The sequence below is a fragment of the Lissotriton helveticus genome, chromosome 12 (genome assembly GCF_964261635.1).
Source record: "Lissotriton helveticus chromosome 12, aLisHel1.1, whole genome shotgun sequence".
Classification (NCBI taxonomy): domain Eukaryota; kingdom Metazoa; phylum Chordata; class Amphibia; order Caudata; family Salamandridae; genus Lissotriton; species Lissotriton helveticus.
In genome coordinates, this window is record NC_136073.1 from 106016129 (window position 1) to 106037625 (window position 21497).

At 44.6% G+C, this 21497-nt stretch overlaps 1 protein-coding gene across 1 annotated transcript in view; it reads left to right on the plus strand.

The window, feature by feature from the left end:
• CNTROB (centrobin, centriole duplication and spindle assembly protein) overlaps window positions 1-21497 on the plus strand; it is a 442502-nt gene that overhangs the window by 111992 nt on the left and 309013 nt on the right. The window contains 2 exon segments of the mRNA XM_078668775.1: window positions 9968-10084; window positions 12365-12481. Of these exon segments, the coding sequence (XP_078524901.1) occupies window positions 9968-10084; window positions 12365-12481 (234 nt within the window).

Consider the following 21497-nt stretch of genomic DNA (forward strand, 5'->3'; position numbering starts at 1 on the left):
TCCCAGAAATACTGGGACAGGCTTTGACATAGTTTTATTGACTTGGAATTGTTGTGTCCGAATTTGGAGAAATGAAGTGAACCAGCTTAGTACTGTCCCAGATATGCCCATTCTGTGTTTCAGGAGGTCCAGCAGGTTCTCATGCTTGACCGTATCAAAGGCTGAGGGGAGGTCAAGTAGGATGAGTAGACTGGATCTGTTTTGATCTTGAATTTGCAGCGCATCAATGTGTGTCATGGCTGATTCCGTGCTATGGCCTGCCCGGAAACCTGATTGGTGTTTGTTGAGAAGGTTAAAGTGTTTGATAGGCTTAGTCAGCTGTAGATGCCCACATTTTTCCAGCAGTTTGGCTAAGGTAGGGATATTGGAGATGGGGCGGTAGTTGTTTAGGTCCGCAGGGTCTGCCGTGGGTTTCTTTAGAATGGGTGATACCTGTCCTACTTTGAGGGTATCTAGGATGCACCCCTGTTGAAGTGAACTGTTAATGATGTTGGACCAAAGCGGTAGCAGCAGTGGAGAAAGGTCTTTGACAGCGTTTGCCGGAAGCGGGTCAGAGAAGTGGTTAGCGGGGTTCAATGCACTGAGTATTTTGCCTATGGCATCTTCAGAGTAGGAGGTAAATGATGACCAGTCTGCATGATTTCTTGGGTTGGACTTTGATGGGCTTTGGCATGGCGCGGTTCGGGGAGTAGGTGGGATTTGTTCATTCGGTCTCACGTATAAGGTTAGATCCTTAAGGAGGTCGTTCATGATGGTCTTCACGGTGAAGAAGGTGGAGAATTCTTCACAATTTGGGCACTGTTCTCAAAAGCATGTATTGAACATCATTCCCCAAAGCTCTCTATACTTCTTTCTAGAGGCCATTCTGAATACCTGTGAGGAGACCGCCACTGGACGGCTTCTCCGCTCCAACTCTCCCTCCAGGGAGCCATTGATATGTAGACGGAGGCCTTGTCCTCTCTAAGAGGACGAACACTCTTTACATTTTATTTATTGATGCCGACTTTCCCCGAAGGTGTCGGAGCGCTGTACAATAGAACCAGTTACGTTACATGAGGAAAATATTACAGATTAAAACGTTACAAAAATAAACAGGAGACAAGGGGTAAGGTATAACCATGGAAGACAATCTCAAACACAGCAAGCTAGGATGAGGAATGTACAAGAAAATATTAAAAATGTACAATGATGGACGAACTTCCTTGAGGGGCCTATTAGTTCTGAAAGTGTCTTTGGAAAAGAAGAGATTTGAGGTCGGCTTTGAAGATCCAGGTAGAGGAGGTGGCACAGAGCAGTTCCTAATACATTAGGAACCTTTGTCAGGTTTGCAATGGAAGTCTCTCTGCAATGTTGAAACGGCATGCTCACATGGATTCTGTTGATGTAGGTGGACAAACTGCATTCTTGCTTTCTTCTTGCAGCACTAAAGAGTAGTGTTGGATACAAAAGCATTTAAATGTTAAAAATGATTGTCCCTTCCTTTTTTACCAATTAAATTTCCTGTTGTGTCAAAAGGTTAATTTCTTAAATATATATACTTGTATAATTATATTTTGTTTTTATCGTCCTAGTGTTTGGTTTATAACCAGATAATACCCTGTTTAAAGCTACAAAATCATTGTCTGGTTTGGAAATTTGGAACCTACCAGTCTGCAATCTGATTGAAATGTAAACCTGCTCTGGTTCAGCGATAGACCTGTGTTCCTTGAGGGTCAAGATAAAACTGCTCATTTGTGAAGATAGGGCTTAAATTCACCTTGCTCAAATCAAGAGCAGCTCCTATCCAGAGACTGCAATTTAGTATGCCGATAAGAGTAATTCTTGGTAGGAGGTAGGTATCTGGTAGGTAAGTATCTGTTGGCTTTAGCATAAGGACCACTTTGACTTGTCGACAGCACATCAGTATGTGACAATAAAAATAAGACCCTTATTTTTTACGAACAGGACATTGGCCCTACAAGTTTCAGAATAGGGCCAATTCCCCTGCAGAGATCAAAAAGAGGTTGATGAGCACGAAAAATGTTGCCTTGTTTGTTTTTGGGTGGTTTTTGCATAGGACATGACTAATTTCTCATGTATCCGCTTTGAAAAATGTGAATGACAATCAGTGGAAATCTTTAGAGCATTACGATATTTGTTAGAAAATAAGTAAAGCTTGTTTGATATAGTGAGAAAGTTGACAGATGAAATACTTGGGAAGATGTATGCAGGTTAGTCACTCTCAGTTATGAATGTTGATAAGGAGTATGTAATGTAGTTTTGCTCCGATTGGCATTGGTAGTAAGTTTGCAGTAACACTGTCCTTCCCTATTAAGAATGTGACAAAGCTAAGGTATATTGTGTGTGATTAAAACCTAAGCGAATTTGTACCCAAGAATCCAACTCAAAGTGCACTCATTGGACCGCAAGGTATAGCGTTTTGTCTGTGGTTCGGCACAATATAACACGTGGTCTACCCCTCAAGGAGCCAGATTAACTCTGCTAAAGTGAAGCAAAATAGACCAAGCAGAAGGCAGTGGACACAAACCTTGCGCAGACTTGATTGGGTCGCTGGCGCAGGCAAAGAGGATCAAACAGAAAAACAAAGAACAGCATGCTCCAGATAACAGGCGGATGACGAGTGCAGAGGAGAGGGCTCAGTTTGAAAAGCAGAATGTCATCCTTTCTAGTAAAAGGACAAAGCTGGAAATTCCCTGCAATTGTGCGGACTCCCTTACTCGGACACTACTTCCTGTAAGAGGAGTTGGTGGGTTACTGAAAATATAGCTGAAGGTTGCAGCTTTGTCCAAGTAAGAGTTTCTTGATATTGCTCAGTGTCGGACTTGACCCTTTTTTGCAGGGTCATCCCTGAACTTTTTGCCTTCCTCCTGTATTTTGTCTGACCTGTTTTTGTTGGTTTGATGACTCTGGGCACTTTGCCAATGCTGATCAGTGCTAAAATACATATGCTCTCCCTATTATAAATTAATGTGTGAATTGGTGATTCCACGATTGGCTTATTTGGTTTACTGGTCATACCCTAATACTGTGCACTGAGTGACCAGGGCTTGTAAACCAAATGCTGCTAGTGGGATTTGAGCACGGTTTGTGCCACCCACAGAAGCAGCCTGTAAAAGTGTGTCTAAGGCCTGCCATTGCAGAGCCTGTGTGCAGTCTGGTACTGCCATGCTGACTAGGCAAGTACACCCACTTGCCAGTCCCCAAACCTTCCCTTCTCTTCAGATCAGACACCCCTATGGTAGGCCCAAGGGCAGGGTCATTTTAAGTATAAGGTAGGACATGCCCTGGTGTGTGGCATGTCCTAATAGCGAATTACAGCCATCACTATTGCAAGGCTACCTGTTCTCCATAGGCCAGAATCGGCAGTTAGATTATTACATTTTATAATCCTAACTGACTCTGGGAACATGTTCAAAATTCGAGTTTAGTATGCCTAAACCCAGAATGATAAAATACATCTTTTTAGTGAAGTTGGTTTTAACATTCTGTGTTTGAAAATAAGTAGGTATTACCTTGTCTAACCTTCCAAGCCTGCCTCTGCTAGGTTGTGTATTCCTTGTATGGAATTTAAGTGACAGGGCTGGGGGATTCCAGGAGACAGGATGAGTCAGCCCAGTGGTGAATAGAGATCTGCATCTAGATGGGAGGGAGGAGTTGCACCTGGGACCTGAATAAGACTGTGCCTGCCCCTCACAGTGCTGGCTCCACCCCCTGTGGTGCATCTGATGTCTCTGCCCTGCACTGTGAAAGAGAAGGAATCATGTGAACAAAGTGCTCCAGGACTGTGCTTTCCCTCCACAATGCTGGCTCCACCTCCTGTGGGGTGTCTGATGTTTCTGCCCTGTGAAAGGAAAGGAGGAGTCATGTAAACTGAGTGCTCCAGAATTGGTTTGGACTAGGCAAAGGCCCCTCTGCCCTCAGAGGACAAAGGATTTTGGGGTATAAATATTGGGACCCTGATCGCAAGAAATTAGATCACTTTTGGACTACAAGAAGAAACCTTTGCTGAGGAGAGGATCCTGAAGAAACTGAGGAGAGACTATCCCTAAGCTGAAGTGCTGCTTGCTTGATTGGCCTGCAGTGGTTGCCTGACTGCCAAAGAAAGGAGAAACTGTGTGGTTTATTTTCAACTTGTGAAGGATCTCCAAGGGTTTGGAAAGAGCTTGCCTCCTGCTGAAGTCTCGGACAACAGACTTCAACCCTCAGCTCCCAAGAGTTCTTTGGAAGTGCCTGCTGCTCTTTTGGTGCCTTCTGAGGGACTGCGTGTCTCAAGGAGCTGGAAGCGCGACTCAACGAGGAAGAAGCGCGTTGCCGTCGCTGCTGCTGCCGTCGCATCGTGAATGTCGATACTGTAGCTGTCGTATTGCACCACACCGAGACTCTTCTCGCAACGAGCAAGAAGTGTGTCGCCGTCGCTGCTGCTGCCGTCGCATCGTGAATGTCGGCGCTGTAGCTGTTGTATTGCACCGCATCGAGAAAAATGCCTCGCATCCCCGGAGAAGCCCGCCGCCGTTTGAGCAGCTGACGTCGCATCTTGGATGTCACCACAGTAGTTGCTGCATTGTGCTGAAGCTTCTTGCAATGTCGGAGAAGAGTGTCGCAGCTGAAGCTGTTGAACAAGGTTGTCGCCGCTGGCGCATCGAATTGAGCCTTCTTGCATCATCCGAGAAGTGTGCCGCATCTGGAAGATCTTCACGTCTTGATTTCTTTGCACCGGAACTTTGCCGCATTTCCATCGCTGCAACATTACTTGTTGTGGAAGCGCAACGCATCGTAAGGTACATTGTCGCAAAGTGTCGCATCTTAAGAACTGAACTAAAAATGCTATTTTAGATGTAGTATTGTGGATTTTTGTCATTTGTGGTCTTGGGTTTATTTTATATAAACAAAACTCATTTTTAATATAAAACTGTGTGGTGTCCATCTGTAGTGTTGTCACTTTATTACTGTATGTGGTCACAAATGCTTTACACACGGCCTCTGAGATGTCTGCCTGCTTGTGCCAAGCTACCAAGGGGGTGAGCAGGGGTTATTTTAGGAGTTTACCCCCTTACCCGGACTAGAGGCAAGGATCCAGATTTGTCAAAAGTACCTACCTGTGCCAACTAGAGACCCCCAAATTTAACACCCGGTTAATTATAACCATTACAACATAACATTGAAAGACCTGTTTAAATTATTTCAATAGTGCCATGCTTCAAATGATAGTATTGGGATTGCCAATTTTAAGTAAAATTGCATAGGAACACCGTTCTCTGTACAAAGTGCATTTGATAAACTGTCAAGTGACAAACTATTGCAAATTTATACTTAACGTTCTATGTTTTATTCTAGAAGGACGAGCAATGATAACACTTTAAAACTGTTTCCGAGTTGCCCTCTATGGTTTCCTAAATGTAGGTACCGTACAACCTTACTACAAAGTGCGTACCAGATTTTAAAGTGTATGCTAAATTGTGCATACTGGTGTGTCGTAAGGAATCCAATCATAAAATAGGATGTATATGAATCTTAAAATGCCCTAGTTCAGTGACTGCGCCCGAAGGGTCAGTTTAAAGGTTTGTGATCTGTGGAGTTGTATTTGTAGTAGCGTGGATTAGTGGTGCTTCTGTAATAATGTATTGATCAGTCTGGGAGAAGTTCTTGAGCACAGCATCTATTGTGCTACTCGAGTCTTTAAGTTCTTTAACATGATATGACTCTAGCGGGGAATATTAAACTCTCAGTAAAGGTTGGCACCGACGAAATGTCCATCCTTTGATTCTCCTTCTGGCAGCTGAATGTACCACCTGCAGGATGGGCCTTCGTCCTAGATTGTAGATGCATAGATCTTCTCGGAAAGCCACCATCTGGAGTGGGTTATCACACAAGTATAGGACCCCACATAGCTGTTAACACCAGCCACCTCTTCTCTCTGACAGACACTAGTGCCCAGTCTTTGTTACAGCTCTCTGCTCACCATTTTATGACAGCCTCCATTCTCCTATCCACAGCACTGAGCGAACCCTGCTGCACTGGTGGGATTATGGCTTGGCTTTTCTCTGAAAGCACTTCCTACACGGATGGAGTAATATCGTTAGGGCTGTCACTTGACCCTGGATTTCTGTAATCCACCCACCCCACCTTCCCCCAGCTTTGTTACTTAGTCCCTGTGCCCTTGACCGTGCACGCTGTGAAAAGGCCTGCAGCTTGCGTGACTTGAGATTTTCCTTCCTTCTCCATCACACTCCAAAAGCTTAATCCTTATATATAGGTTGATTTGTGAATGCAGCACTTCAGTTAATCCTTAATGATCACTAAGACCTTAAATACTTTCTCTACTTGCCCTGTATTGTTGAGCTGTCATTCATTGACACAGGAGTGTGCACCAGCAGCAAATAGGTAATGACGTCACCCAGTTCGGTATGACGATTGACGATGTGCTTTTAAATTTAATTGCTTCATTGTTATTACGGGCATCTCTACATTTAAATAGATTCTTAAAAAAAAAGCTCTAGTTTGTATTCCTTTCTTTTAAGTTTCCTTTCTTTTTTCTCTTGAATTTTCTTTACTTTTTTTCTCGTTTACCTTGGTTTCTTTTCCTCTAGTTTTTCATTCTTCCTTGTGCTTTTCTTCCTTCATTCATCCCTTTTCCCCACTTGCTTCTTTCCTTTGTTTTGCTTTCCTGTCTTTTTCCCTCCTATTGTTTTTCCTCCTTTCTTGCTTCTTTCCTGACCTTGTTTGCTTTCGCCCTCTTCTTGCCCCCTTTTACTATCCCCTTACATCTCTTGTCTTGATCTCCTTCTCTGTTTCTTCTTCTCCTTCGCTTCAATCATAATTTCCGTCCTTTCTTAGTCTCCCTGTAGGTAGCTGGCTCTGTATATGGTATCGTAGTGTGAATGAGCAGCCTTAGACCGAAGACCGAGGAGTGTAAGACATTTGTGGTGCACACAATGAACATTAAATGAGACATGACTTAAAAAGGGGATCCACACGAATTTAATATTAAAAAAAAGAGCTATTTTAAGACCAAGAACTTCGCAAAAAGGTAAGTACATGTTTTAGTAGGAATTCTTCATTTCAAAAGAGGACGATTAGGTTAAAATTGCAAATACTGAAATTACACTATGGTTGAAAACAGTAATACAGTTTTACAGGTAAGTGAAAAACTTCCAAATCCAGTCTTCGGGTTGCAGGTTCTGCAGAGGGTGAGCTTTAGGTAAGCATCCCCTTCAGCAGCACAGGGTTGGCCGGGTGTAGAGGTCAAAGTTGAGGATCTGGCCCAATGTTACCCAATAAAGACTGGGGGTGCTTGACGTTTCACTGCTTGCAGGTTAGCCAAACGATTGCAGGGCTCAAGCTTTGTTTTAGACCAGCACAGAGGGGGCCACAAGGTGGTACCAAACATACACCACCAGGGGCACAGGGGAAGATGGGTGCAGGGTGTGCAAACAGCGTCAAGCACTCAATGCAAATTCATGGAGGAACTTGGCTTTGAAAATAGGCTGCAGGTGACTAATTTGAGGGTACACATGAAACCAGGGACAGCAGAGGTAAGTGGAGATGTTGTAGGCCGTAGGGTGCAAAGTGGTCTAGGACTACGGATCCAGAGTGCACCTGAGTACTTGGTGGTGGTTTCTTGTGGACAGAGCGGATGTCCTTGGAAATTCTGGTCTTCAGAGGCAGGCAGTCCTCCCTGGATTTGTGGAGGTCGCTGACTGCAGGACAGGCATAGTTTCTTTGCAGGATCTTCGAGGGCTGCAGACAGGCCGGTAGGGCTGGGACCCAGTCAGTCTCCGTCTTTAATCTTCCTCACAGCATTTTCTGTGTCCTTCAGTCTGCAGGAACTAGTTTCAGGGTCTGGGGGAGTCACCCAAATACTAAACTTAGGGGCTTTTTAAGGGAGTAATAGGAAGGGCCAATGGGCACCTTACCTGCGGTGTCTACACCCTCAATTATGCCATCCTCCTGTTGGAGGGGGCATAGTTCTAGCCCTGATTGGAGGAGTCCCCCACCCCCAAGATGGTGGGAACTGAAAGGTGTCATTCCCCTTGCCTCCTGTACCTTAGGGGTGGGAACGCCACCTTACCTTCTAAGGTTTTCCTGCCTGTTTTCCCACCCAAAGTGGGGTTGTAAACCACGCTGCCATCTGCTGCTAGCAGCAGGGGCTGGGGGTCGCATTACAAAGGTGGCAGGCCTATGAAGCTTCCCTCTTGAGAACTGCGCCCATCCTAGAGCAGGAGGGGTGACACCTCTGCTCAGGATGTGCTTTGTTTCTCATCCCAGAATGTGGCAGCACTTGACCCAGGGGCCCAGAAACATGTTTGGTGGTGGCAGGCTGCCCAAAGCCAGTCTGTGGCCACACAAGGGTTGGTAGGTTTTCAGGGGGCACCTCCGAGGTGCCCTCCGAGTATGTTTCAGTAAATCCCACACTGGCATCAGTGTGGCTTATTGAGTAGAGTTGTTTGGTACCAAACACTCCTGGGTTCAGAGAAGCCATCCTAGTGATGGGAAACTAGAGTTTCCAGCCCATGTAGCCTCCATTGCCCCCGGCACAAACAATATCTAAGAATGGACTTGAATATATTAGGGGCATTTCTTTTCATGCCAATATGCTCACACCTGTGTTACAGTGCAGCCTGCCTTAAGGCTGTAAGGCCTGCCAGAGGGGTGACTTAACTATAGCATGGGCAGTGCTAGTTTGCATAGCACACAGTGTGCCATGTCTGCTTTGTAGTTGTCTGCACCAGGCCATGTATGCTGCAGTGGCAATCTGCATGGTCTAGATGAGGGGTCCCGAGGGGGCCCTCTCTAGTCCCAATGTCTGCGGTAACCAGGTAACATTTATTCGAGACATACGGTGGCCTGAAGGGACAGTTGTGGACCAGTTTTAGGGAAAAAGCACTGGCACAGGTGACCTTGTTGGCAGGGACCTTGTTCCTTGTTCACTACAATCAAAACCCCATCAAATACCAGGCAAAAAGTGGTGGCTAACCATGTCAAGAGTCACTTTCTGACACTCCCGTAGGATAACATTCCTGTGTTCGAGGCTCATGCCTCAAATCTGATAGCTGTATGTACTGTTTCTGAAAATCACTAACTCAAAGTAGTTGCCTGATCCCAAGGATCTTGGTGTTTTTAATATAAACTTTTTTTCTTCTAAATTGATATCGAATTTCCTTATTGAGCTTGTGTCTCATTTATTGACTGTGTGCAGCAGATGCCGAACTCCCGTTTGATCAGCGTAAACTGCTCAACCACACTACCACAAAGAGCATTTGGGATTTTTGTAACCCAATAAGGGTCGTCTGGACTATTTACTTATGTGCACTATATAAATTGTCCGCTTCTTACAGTCGGTAACTACTTTTTTCCCACAGCAGTCCAAGAAACCTGATTTCCTTTGATTTAACTTTCTTGGAAACATAAGAGATGAAAAATAAAATGCCACACGAGGAGCACGTTAAAAAATGTGCAATTACGCAGACTAGAATAGTTAAAATGGAGTTCTCAAACTGACTAGTCGGTTTGAGACCTCCATATATCAGCCGGAACCTCCTGTATATGCAGAATGACTGGAAGAAGGGTGCAGAGGTAGTGAATTTTTTCACACCATTTGTGCTTTGAGGGATTACTTGGATAGCAATGAGACAAATAGTCTAATTGGATTTACAGTTTGAGAGCGATCTTCCAAGGGTTGTGATGTTCCAACTTTTTAGAAGCTCATGCAATGCAGAAAGCTTCTTTTTACTCGTAGAAAATCGCCCACATTCCTTATGCCTTGTACCTCTTCCAACGTACTTTTTGTTTATACTTGATCAGCCACAGGTATTAAGCGGTACATTTGTCAGACCTCTACCTATTGCTTTACCACACCCCTCCCCAGTATGTTCTCGGACCCGGAAGTGAAAGTATACCTCTTCTGACTGCCTCTTATCAGCACTATGATCCAGGCCACCTCTGATGATAGTTGCCTGTTCCCTTGCAGCATCTTGAACGCCACATCCAGAACTTGCAGAACCGCCTCCTAGAGCTCCAGCAGCAGCTGGCCATCGCAGCCTCATCTGACCAGAAGAAGAATATTATGATTGAGCAACTGGACAAGGTAAACGTCTGTCAAATGCTCGAGGTTAGCGGTGAAACGCATTCAGAGTTTTTTTTTTTTTTAGATCGAGAGAGATGTGTCCTATAGAATGTGTTAAAACAGTGAAGTCCTTCTCATTTTACAATGAGGAAATATTGTTTACTGTGTGGGCCATTCCTCTTAAAATTTTACGTTCACCAACACTAAAAAAGACCTAGCATCATATCAAATGTTACTAAATATGTTGACAGGAGAAACTGTCGATTTTCATTGCATGACTGCATTACTGTATTCTATCACGATCGTGTAAAGTGCTCTGACAACTAAGGGTCTAGCTAGGGCTATATAAAACGTATATAATATATAAACCTTAAAAAATAACTTTCTGTTGCCCACATAGCATTGCACCATAGGTAATTCAGGCCCTCACTCCCAAGGTGTGGTATGCTTTGTAATTGTGCCCTCCATGTAGAAGTGATGTAAATCACCCATATAAATGCGATCAACTTCATTTGTACGCCATGGAGCAGGTGTTTTCTGCTTTCTTATGTCTTCACGATGCGTGTCTGACTACAAGGTAGTGTGTTCTATTAATCAACTAAAAATGTATCCGGGTGGGCAATACAAAATGTACTCGTCCTTCTACATGATTAAAAAACAGAGATGATGTAATGCTTGAATTGCATGAACTCGGAATCGATAACAATTGAATAAACAGTACTTTGTCATAAGTAAAGCGTCGGCAAGTATCATGCCGCCATCGCTATAAAAGTACATAAATGGGAAAGAAATGTGGCGTCCTCCCACCTTTTTGTTTTTTTAATTATTGACTTTTGTAGCAATGGCGGCACGCCGCACTTTAGCTATAGATGTTTAAAGCTCAAGCTTGGGGTGCCTCTATTGCCACAAAAGTAAATACAGTGCTGTGCAGGAGGGTGGGGCATGCCGCAGGAAAGATGACAGCAATGATGGGCCGGAGAAAGTGAGAAGCAACAGATGGGCAACCAAAACAAATCTGTCATATCTATTGGGACGGAACCAAGCATACAAGGGTGGGACATATGGACAGTATTGACCAACCAGAGTAAAATTTAGAAAGGCAGGTCAACTAATCAACCAGATGCGTTGAATGCCCATATCCTGAGTGCTCACTAAGCCACTGGAGTCAAGCTATCCTGGCTGAAGACGGCTGATAGCCAGAAACCGGTCCTAGGATGCTTGATTCTGGTCCAGGGAAGACATGGCTTGGCAGTTCTGGCTGGACTGTTCCCATGAGGCACAGGGTCAAGACTGATTTGCATATGGCCATGTCTGAACTGGGGTGGCTTGGTGAGCAAAATAACGATGGATTAAACCCAGATCTGTGACTGGGGGTGAATGTTTTGCCATTGTGCAGCATTCCATCCATCTTGTGTGTTTTGCTGTTCACTCTATGTGGGAAGGGTATGCCCAGACTTGGGTCCTGTGCTCACTAGGCCACTGGAGTCAAGCTATCCTGGCTAAAGACGGCTGATAGCCAGAAACCGGTCCTAGGATGCTTGATTCTGGTCCAGGGAAGACATGGCTTGGCAGTTCTGGCTGGACTGTTCCCATGAGGCACAGGGTCAAGACTGATTTGCATATGGCCATGTCTGAACTGGGGTGGCTGGGTGAGCAAAATAACGATGGATTAAACCCAGATCTGTGACTGGGGGTGAATGTTTTGCCATTGTGCAGCATTCCGTCCATCTTGTGTGTTTTGTCGGCAAGTTTCTGTACTCTTCAAACTGTTGGTACTTTCACATATTTATATAATGCACTAAGGTACCCCAGTTCAAGTCACTGGTATGCAAAACAGGATATATGTCAGCTTGTTCAAAAACTTTGTCAAGACTGACCTGCACTGGGCAGGCTAGTAATGAGTGGTTAGTCCATTAAAAGCAGTACTTCCTAGTTGCTCTCTTTAAATACAGTTATATAAAATACAATGAGAAATGTTCGAAAGAATATAAACAATGTTTTTAGTCTGCCATGCTACTATGAAAATGCAGAGATCAAATCAATACCTGATTTAAGGACTCTAGTTCTGCTCCATCTTTCCTTGTGTAATCTATGCTGCCAGAGTTTACCTAGGGTTTTTGGCAACTGGGTACAAGATGAAGAGTACTAATCATGATGGGCACGGGATTTGCTGTAGACTTTGGAATGTAGTAGATGCAAGGTAGAGCAATGATTAAATGGAATGAGATTCTGTCACGTTTAATGGCTGTCCCACAGATTGTCCGTAAGCATACACTGATCCAAAGTTACATTGTGTCCCAGACTCTCGCTAAGGTGGTGGAAGGTTGGAACAAGCAGGAAGCAGAGCTGAACGATAAAATGAGGAAGGTGCAACAAGAGAAGGAGGAAGTGATGCAGGTCGAGCACCAGCAGCAAGAGGTAAGTGGGTGAAGTGGGGAAGAAACAAAGTCATGTGCAAAAGAAGGTTTGATGATCAACTTCTACCTATATTTTCCTCACTTTTGAATATTTTAGGCACAGACTGGGTCAGGAAGAACTTTTTCAATAGCTCTCTGGTGCTGGCAGGTGGCGGTGACTACATTGCAATGGCATACATGGAGTTGCAATGACATTAGGCACAAATCCTCAATACCGATACTCCAGCTGCAGTTCAGCTTTTTCAGAGAATATCATCGTGATCTGGAGCTCACGGTCTCGTAAGGTGATTTCTCAAATTGTGTACACTTCGGTGCAGTGACGACTTGTCCTGTTCAAAATTATCAGGCTTTAAACCCTGTTGACGTTATGATGGACATCTGTCTATCCTCGACCATGGAGAAACCGTGGCTCTCCTGCTACCCTCTCTCAGCAGCCTTTGACACAGTCTCCCATTTCACCCTGATCAGAAAACATCATGAAACATGTATCCAAGGACCTGCTCTCAACTGACAATCTGTTTCTTCCTCACAGGTAGAACAGGATCCACCTGCCACCTTCAACATCAGAAACCACGAACCCCATCTGTGCTGTCCCCCAAGGATCTTCCCTCAGTCCAACCTCATTCAACATTTACATGACCCTGCTGGCGTTGACCTCTTCAGATCACACAGCATCAATATACTTTCCTGTGCAGATCACACCCAACTGATACTTTGTCAGACAAGATCCCACAAAACAAAAAACAACTTCACCTGCATGTCCTTGGCAGGCCCCTGAATGAGCTCCAACAGCCTCATTCATCACAGAAGTAGTGATCTTCAGAACGAAAGCTTCTGCTTGGAACTCTACATGGTGGCATCAGACCTCTGGTTTCATGTAAGACCTGATGGTCTCTTTTACGAGAGCAGGCATTCTCTTTGGTGCACGGCTGGTCCCATAGGACAGGTCAATGGGCCTGTTGGTCTTCTACCATCCTAACCATACCGGTGGAATATCGGTTTGTCCCTTGGCTTCCCAAATTCGTGGTTCCTGATGGTACATCACTTGCTCCAGCCGTTCATGATTCGGCACCGAGACTCGCCCCATGATCTACTTCAGCACTTCAAGCAGCGCTGATTTAGTCTCTGCCTCCGGTATATTCAGACCCAGTGCCCCATATGACTTCATTATCTGTGCCACCCCACACGCTGCAAGTCACTTCAGACACCTTCTTAGGTGTAGGGAAGCACAGATCAAGAAAGTACGCTTTTTTTAAATTCGAATAAAGGCTGTCTGAAGATCCATTATGGCTACCCTTTCAGACATTGATTCAGACATTGATTCAGACATTGATTCAGACAATCAGCAAAGAGGCATTGCTGACGATCCTTCTGAAGCACTACTGCTTGAGGAGGCAAGTGGTATAGATAAAAATCTAGATCGGTCTCCACCTGAGACTGCTTCATTTAATTCTGTAGTGAGAATCAGCAGAAGATGTTTCTAAACACATTAAAAACCTGTTTAGAGACTGCTGACTACAGCTACTGCCATAGGTTAATCTCTCACAATATGAAGACGTGCCTGGCTTAGATCTACAGAGTTCTCCACAGATGTTCAGAACACCTTCATAGAAATGCCCTTTCATTGGGAATGTCTATTTGTCCAAAAAGCATATGCTGGCTTGGAATGATTTAAAGAAGGCAGGGCCCCAGCCAGATATTAAAGACTAATCCTCTTGTTCTTTGGCAGCAGATTTTTCCAACAACAAAAAATCCCAGGCCAGCAAATGCACCAGTACAGGGGACCTGGAACCTCAGGTTACTGAATTGGCTCCGAAGGAAAGACCATGTCCGGATGCTAGCCCTGTTTTGACTTGCACTGGACCCTGAAGACAGGATGGCATTGATAGACCTGGAGGACGTCTACTTTCATATTCTGAACCTGCAGTCCCCCAGGAAATACTTCTGCTCTGTATTGTGTTCTACCCATTATTAATTTATAGTACTTCTTTTTGGGCTGACTTCTGCTCCTTGAGTCTTTGCAATGGTGATGGCAGTAGTAGCGGAACATAAAGTAAGATTTTAATATACCCATATCTGGCTGGCTAGCTCATCAAAGCCACATTTCCCAAGTTGGTGTCTCACTATCTCATTTTGACACCTTTGCTGCTATGACTTGGGATTTTAAATCGGTCATCCCAGACCTCACCTAGAGCCCTCCCAGTGCTTCCTTTAATTTGCGTAGAACTGGATACCACCATGCTTAGAGCCTTCCCTCCTCTACATTCAGGACATGCCTCCAATATTTCAGCTGGGACTCAATTACCGATCCTGAAGATCCTTCAATTGCTTGGTTTGTGTTGGAAGCGGTCTTTTTATTTGATCTGTCAATAAGTTGATATGCCATGTAAAGAGTCTATGGTTCCCTTATGAGTGGACAGGGGCTTGCTATGCAATCCCAAAGTGCTAGTTTAGCGGTTAGTGTGGTCGAGCAGCATTAGTCTTAAAACAGAGGAGTGCAAGACATTTGCAAATGCACACAATTAATAAATGATAACCCGACTCAAGAAGGTGATCCACACCAATTTATAAAAATGCCAAATCACTTTATACATGATTTGGCATCAGAGGAAATTCATTCAGATAAGTAAGATTTTAAATAAAAGTTCTTTACACTGTAAAACGTGGACACTGCAATTTCTGTGTTCTGTAAAACGTGGACACTGCAATTTCTGTGTTCTGCAATGTTATCTATCCTATGGAGGAAAGAACAAGTTCTGCAAACGGATACGGTACAATACATCAACTTACAGTACCAATCTCCAGGAGTTAAGGTGAGTGGCGGGCAAGGTCCAAGGCAGCACCACCACCACCAGCAGCATGAGGGCAGCTGGGTGCAGGGTGCAAGTCGGCGTTGGGAGCCCAATACGTTTCAGTGGGGATCAGTCGCTGAAAAAGAGGCTGCAGGTTCTGGCTAGGAAGCCAGATGGGCTGAACCATCAAGTGGGCTCAGGCCTTGCGATGCTCCAGGATGTGGGGAGTAGGGGGGGTGGACACACCTTTGGTCCTCTTCTCTAAGGCACAGGAGTGTCAGTGGAGGGCTGTCCGTAGGCATAGTTTTTCCTTATCGGAGCAGTTGTGGTTGAGGGGGGTTTGCGTGCAGAGGCTGCAGGTGATGTAAGGGAGTCTAGGAGGGGTGAAACCATGATGGGCTTGAGTTCTTAAGAACACGTCTGCTGTTCACGGGATGTCTTGGGTCTTCTTTGAAGACAGGCATTTCTCCCAAGTTTCTGGAGTCGCAGCTGCAGGACGAGATTACTTTGACACTGTCTTCGAGTGATGCAGACAGGCCGGCAGAGTTGGAACCAGGTCAGATGCTGCTTTTTTCATCTGCTTTTGTGGCGTTTCTGTGTCCTCTCTCATCCTAAGTTGTCAGGATCTGCTTCTCTGGTGCCCAGGACTCCCCTAAATTCTGAATTTAGGGGAGTGTATGGGAATGTAGGGTAGTAGCCTGAGGGCTACAGACCCTTGGGGGTCACTACGCCCCCTATGTAACCAATCCCTATGCGTGATGGGCATAACCCTGTCCCAGAATTCCTAAGTATGCCATCACAGAGATGGCTACTCCTGAAAAATCGTGTCCACCTCACAGCAGCCCACCATAGCGGTGATACTAGCCTGCAGGTTGTACGCCTACTTGACAAGCTTATTTTCCCGCCTATCCAGGTGCCAAGGGGAGCTCTGGATAGGGGCGGTGTTTCTCTCCTGTGAGGGGAGCCAGATTCGCAATCCAAAGGCTGCTTCTTTAAAGCTCGCTGGCCCAAGGAGGCTAACCTGCAGGTCATCCTGTGGGGGGGGGGGGGTGTTGCACCCTCTTCCCAGCCAGGCTTTTGTTTGGTGTCTCGTGAGAGCAAAGACTCTCACCCTAGGAGGTCAGAACAGCGTCTCGGGTGGTAGGCTAGCAGAAACCAGTCAGTAAGAACACTAGAGGCTGGTAGGTTTTCAGGGGGCATCTCTAAAGTTCCTTCTTTGTGCATGTATTAGTAAATCCAACACTGGCATCAGTGTGGATTGACCCGTACGAGATATTTGATATCAAACATCCCTATTTTCAGTGAAACCATCATGTAGCTGTGCAACTAGTTTTCACCAGTGTCCAGCACATGTTCTAAACTGTCTTCCTTGGTCACTTGTACTGGCAGTAATGGAACTGACTAGCATAGGGGCATATCTGCTCATGCAAGTATGCACTCCCATGCAGTACTAAGCACCCTGCCTCCGGGTTGTCAGGCCTGCTGTAGGGGTGACCTACAAAAATCACATTCAGTGGTAGGAGGCCTGGCGTACAGGGATGTGTCATGTTGTGTTTTCACTTTTGTCGGCATTAAGACAGCCTGTAATGGCAGCTTTGCATGTGCTTGAGGCATCCTCTAGCGTGGCACAATTTGTGCTGCGGCACTTAAAGATCCTCTTCAGGATGTCAGGCCTTAGGTACCAGATGTACCCTTTACTAGGGACTTAAAGGGTGCTAAAGGTTTTGCCATTGGGTAATCGAACATTTTTAGGGAAAGAACACTAGTACTGGGAACCTAGTAAGCAGGAACCCAGTACACTTGAGTCAAAGTTCCATAAAAAAACAGGCAAAAAGCGTGTGTGGGGGGTACTGCAACAAAATCCCAGTTTCCTACAGTTTGGTAGCTTCTTGCATCCTCCTGATCGTACATGCACACTGGCCCATGAGAGCTCAGCAGTGCTGCCTCCACATACAGTGTTCAACATCAGAGAGACTTGATGGAATCCATTGTGGCCTCCAGGGATGCTGCAGTGGAGTTGTATTGGTTTGTAAAAGAGGTCACCTTGATAGAGATCGCAGGTCACCCGGCCAATAAATTTCACCATACACATACCAGGCCCGTATTTTTCCAATTTATCATATACATTAATCGGGTGACCTAACAACTCTACTACCAGTAACCCTGGTTCCTTCCTATTTATTTCTTTTGTACCCGACTTACCAATCCACCGTTACGGGTACCTATGACCACAATGAATCAGGGAGCTAGCTGTAAAAGAAAAGGCAGACAAAATACAAATACCGACTTTTATTTCTTCTGTATTCATCAAATAACCACAGACTACTGGGAAGTTTTAAAAGTTTATCTTAGAAATCAGATTCTGAGTGTATGCAATTTACAACGAGAAGGCAATCTATAGTCCGAATAATGAAGAGCACATAACCATATATAAAGAAGACTAAGGCAACCATTTATAAGTCTATAGAAAGTAATAACAAGCGATCTGCTAAATAGATTTCTGGAAAGGAACACGAACTAGAGTTGTGCTGTTGTAAAATACTTCAAAAAAGATTTGAAATCCTATACATCTATAGGAGGGGGAAAAAGTGGAACACGCTATAGTTCTAGCATTATTATGTCCAAATCAGATTGCAGGAGAAAATTATATACCACATTTATGATTCACAAACCGTATGGAGAGAATGTATTCTAAGAGGTAGGGAAATATAGGAACATGCTAAGGAAAAATATACTGTGTGACTTTATAGTAGGTTGCGGAAAGCATGGAAAATTAACGTATGCAAAGAAATGTCTTTATTAAAGCAAAGACAGGAAAATAGAAGGTGCAGTATAGAGTTTTCGCCCTATATAATTACCTAAAATGGTGTGCAGACCAACCCTGGCCACGGATCAGTCAAGGACAGGAAATACCCCAAGGAAGGACCGTCATCTATGGGACAGCAGGTGCAGATTAGACACCCCAGGACAGGACCGGAAAACCAGATTAGAATCAGGACAGGACCACCAAGGCACGACCAGCACCCGCAGTTCGGAAGCAACGCCTGCGCTCCACCCTCTCTGCAGCTATCAGTCAGAACCCCGATTGGGTTAGCGAACTCCCCAGCAAAGTGCTCCGCCAGCACTTAAGGTTTAGTAAAACCTTTAGAGTCTATGGTCCAATTCGGACAGAGAGCTCCGCAGCGCTCTGTGTTTCAGTCACCTATTGAGTGCGTTGGGTCAGTGACAGGTCAGCTATTCAGACAAGTCTGACAATTCTCTAGCTAATCCTAGGCTGGTTATACTGTTTTCGGGTCAGTGTACCACCCCCCAAATGTTGCAAGTGTTAGAATCCCCAATTTCGATTGGTCCCCAAGTAGGATAGGTCGACACACCAATAAGAACAAACTTCTACAAGCCTAAATTACCATTTTCTGAGACCGCCTAGCAGGTTTGGGGTTCCCATGACCGATTCTACAGAATACAATAGGAAAATTACATTTGTTTCGAATGTAACATTTTTTAGCTTCTCCGGCTGGGTGAAGGTGCATCTTCCCAGGCACGTCTTGGCAGGGACCTTCAGTTGGCACCCTGTCAATGCCACCGGCAGAATACGGTCATGCGCAGAACCTCCTCTCAATATGGAGTCTTGAGCCTTGCACCAGACCCTCGATACCGCGGTACATGAAAAGTAAGCGAAAACAAATTAAAACATAGAAATAAATGAATTCACTATATACCATGAAGAGCTACTTTATACTCCTTAAATCGGAAAAATATTCTATGGCATTATAATTAGTGCAACAGACAATAACACAAGAGCATCCGCACAAGCTTCACCACGTTAGAACACCGACAGCAATTTTAGACGCAAGCACGCATGTGCACATTTTCCCACCAGAACTGCAACTACGTCACGTGAGTGTGACTAACGCATGCGCAGAAGCAAACCCTCAAGCGGCGGCAATTTTAGGGACAAGAGTTATTCGGGTTAGTAAACACATAGGCAAGCATCACTAAGATACATGCATATCCAAAAAAAAAAGGAAATTAGCAAAATGTACAAATTGAATTATAGGATTATAATGGGATTCGAGGTTCTTGATGTAAGCAAGTCGCGTAATATGCGAAATCTTGCTTCATCAACCTCACTTGGGAATGAGGCCCTTCTCTCCCCCCTGCAACAATAAACACAGTTGGGTTGGCCACCTCCAGGTGGGATGTGCATCTAGAGGACCTGGAGATAAGAGGACTTAGCTGTGTAATCTCTGCTCTTCTGGGGACCATTCTGCTGGAATTTAGGGTTAGGGCACAGCTTTGCTCCCTTCCATTCAAGGTCAGTTGATCCAAATCTAACAGCCAACACTCCCACAAGGCAAGTACCTAAACAAACAAGGAGATAGTGGGTCTCAGCTCTCTGTCAAAGCTGTGGGTCTCTGGACCTGTATGCATCAACATGGCCTGTGGCTGATAGCCGATCACTTGACTGGCTCCGTGGATATTAGAAGTCCAACAATATTAAGCACGCTCCAATGTCCGCTGCAGGGAGCTTTGTGTTGAAGTGCTTCAGCTGGCATGGATGTTTCCACTTCACTAAGTTTCCTCCCATATCCTTGATTTCTGAGGAAGATTTGTCAAAGGGCCTAATTCTTATCACTCCGGATTGGCGAGAAAGATGTGATACATAGGTCTGTGGCACCTCACTATAACAAATCCTTTTCATCTGTTCAGGGAGGCCATGTTGTCTCAAGGACTGATTCTACACCCCAGTCTTTAGAGCCTACATTTTTATGTGTGTGGATTGAGTGGCGCAATCCAAGCACATTTCTGCTCCCAACGGAAGTGGTGGACACGATTCATTAAGCACGTTGCCCTTCTACCAAATAAATCTTCCCGGAGAGGCAGAAGAAATTTGATTCCTGGAACGCTGATTTTGGAATCACACCTCTAAAAGCATCACTCTCCAATGTACTACAATTTGTGCTGTCCTTAAAGCTGTGCAGTAGCTACAGTGAAGGATTATCTTTTAGCCCTATCAGTGTTTTATTCTATCCTATCTATCTATCTCTCATGGTTTGCGGATGAATTATCCTGTATGCTAAGACCTGTTATGCCTTTTCTAAACTGTCACCTGAAGTAATAACAGCTAATTTCAACAGAGCAATCTGAAGTAAGAAGAGATGGTTATGTTGCCCGCTCTGTACTTAAAAGATTTATTGATCTAAAACAGTGTTTCTCCACTCACTCCTCCTTCAAATTATTGCCTTGGAATCTGTTGAAGATCTGGGATCTGCAAGTAGAAGTATCCCTCGGAGGGAAAGTTCCTTGCCTTTAGTATTAATCTTTCTGTTGACTATTCTGTAACTACAGATTCCTCACTGCCCTCCTACTTTCTCCTCTTGTGGCGATTACCCTCATAACTTTACCACTGTGTAAGTAAGGTAACGAGCTAGTTACACACTGCAGTAATATACAAGTTTCAGTCTTGAATAAACCTTGATAGGTGAGACCAACACAGCACAACTGCCGCTGGGGTGTCCGTCTTGAGGCGTTTGACTCTGACATTATCACGACTCCATATCTGACTTTGCCACGGAGTCAACGCCCCCTTCCTGCACCAGAGAGCTAATGCAAACTTTTTTCCTGATCCATTCGGCACCTGTGATAGTCAAAGTTGAGGAATCTACAGGTAGATAGAGTACCCACCAGAAAGATATTTACCGAAGGTAAGTAACTTTTCTGTCTAGTTATGTGGTACCTGTAATGCACTAGAACAATTTGTTGCTATTAGAGCTAGGAATGTTTCAAGGAAGCTTTCATTTCTAAAACTACCACCAAACACATGAGTTAAGGCAAAATCATATTTATTTAAAATGACTCACATGGTCAAAGTGGTAATGGCATAACATTTCTTTGTACTTCCTTCATTTAATACAGCGTTAACGTTCCTCCAGTATTGGATCTTTCGTAGATTCGAATGGTGAATCATTCCGTCGTCAAAGTTGGAGTCACGCGGTACAATTAGAATGATGTATGTAATGATACACATTGCTTATAATGGTTAGAAATAATTCACTTTAATAACTTACCCATATCATTTGTTAAGAACCAAACTTCAGGAGACCGCCTCCTCTTCAGAGGCTTCCTACCTCAGATTTTCTACCTCATGTTGTGTGATGGGAGCCTCCCTGAGCTCTTATTAATGTTGTGTGATGGGAGCCTCCCTGAGCTCTTATTAGGTAGAGT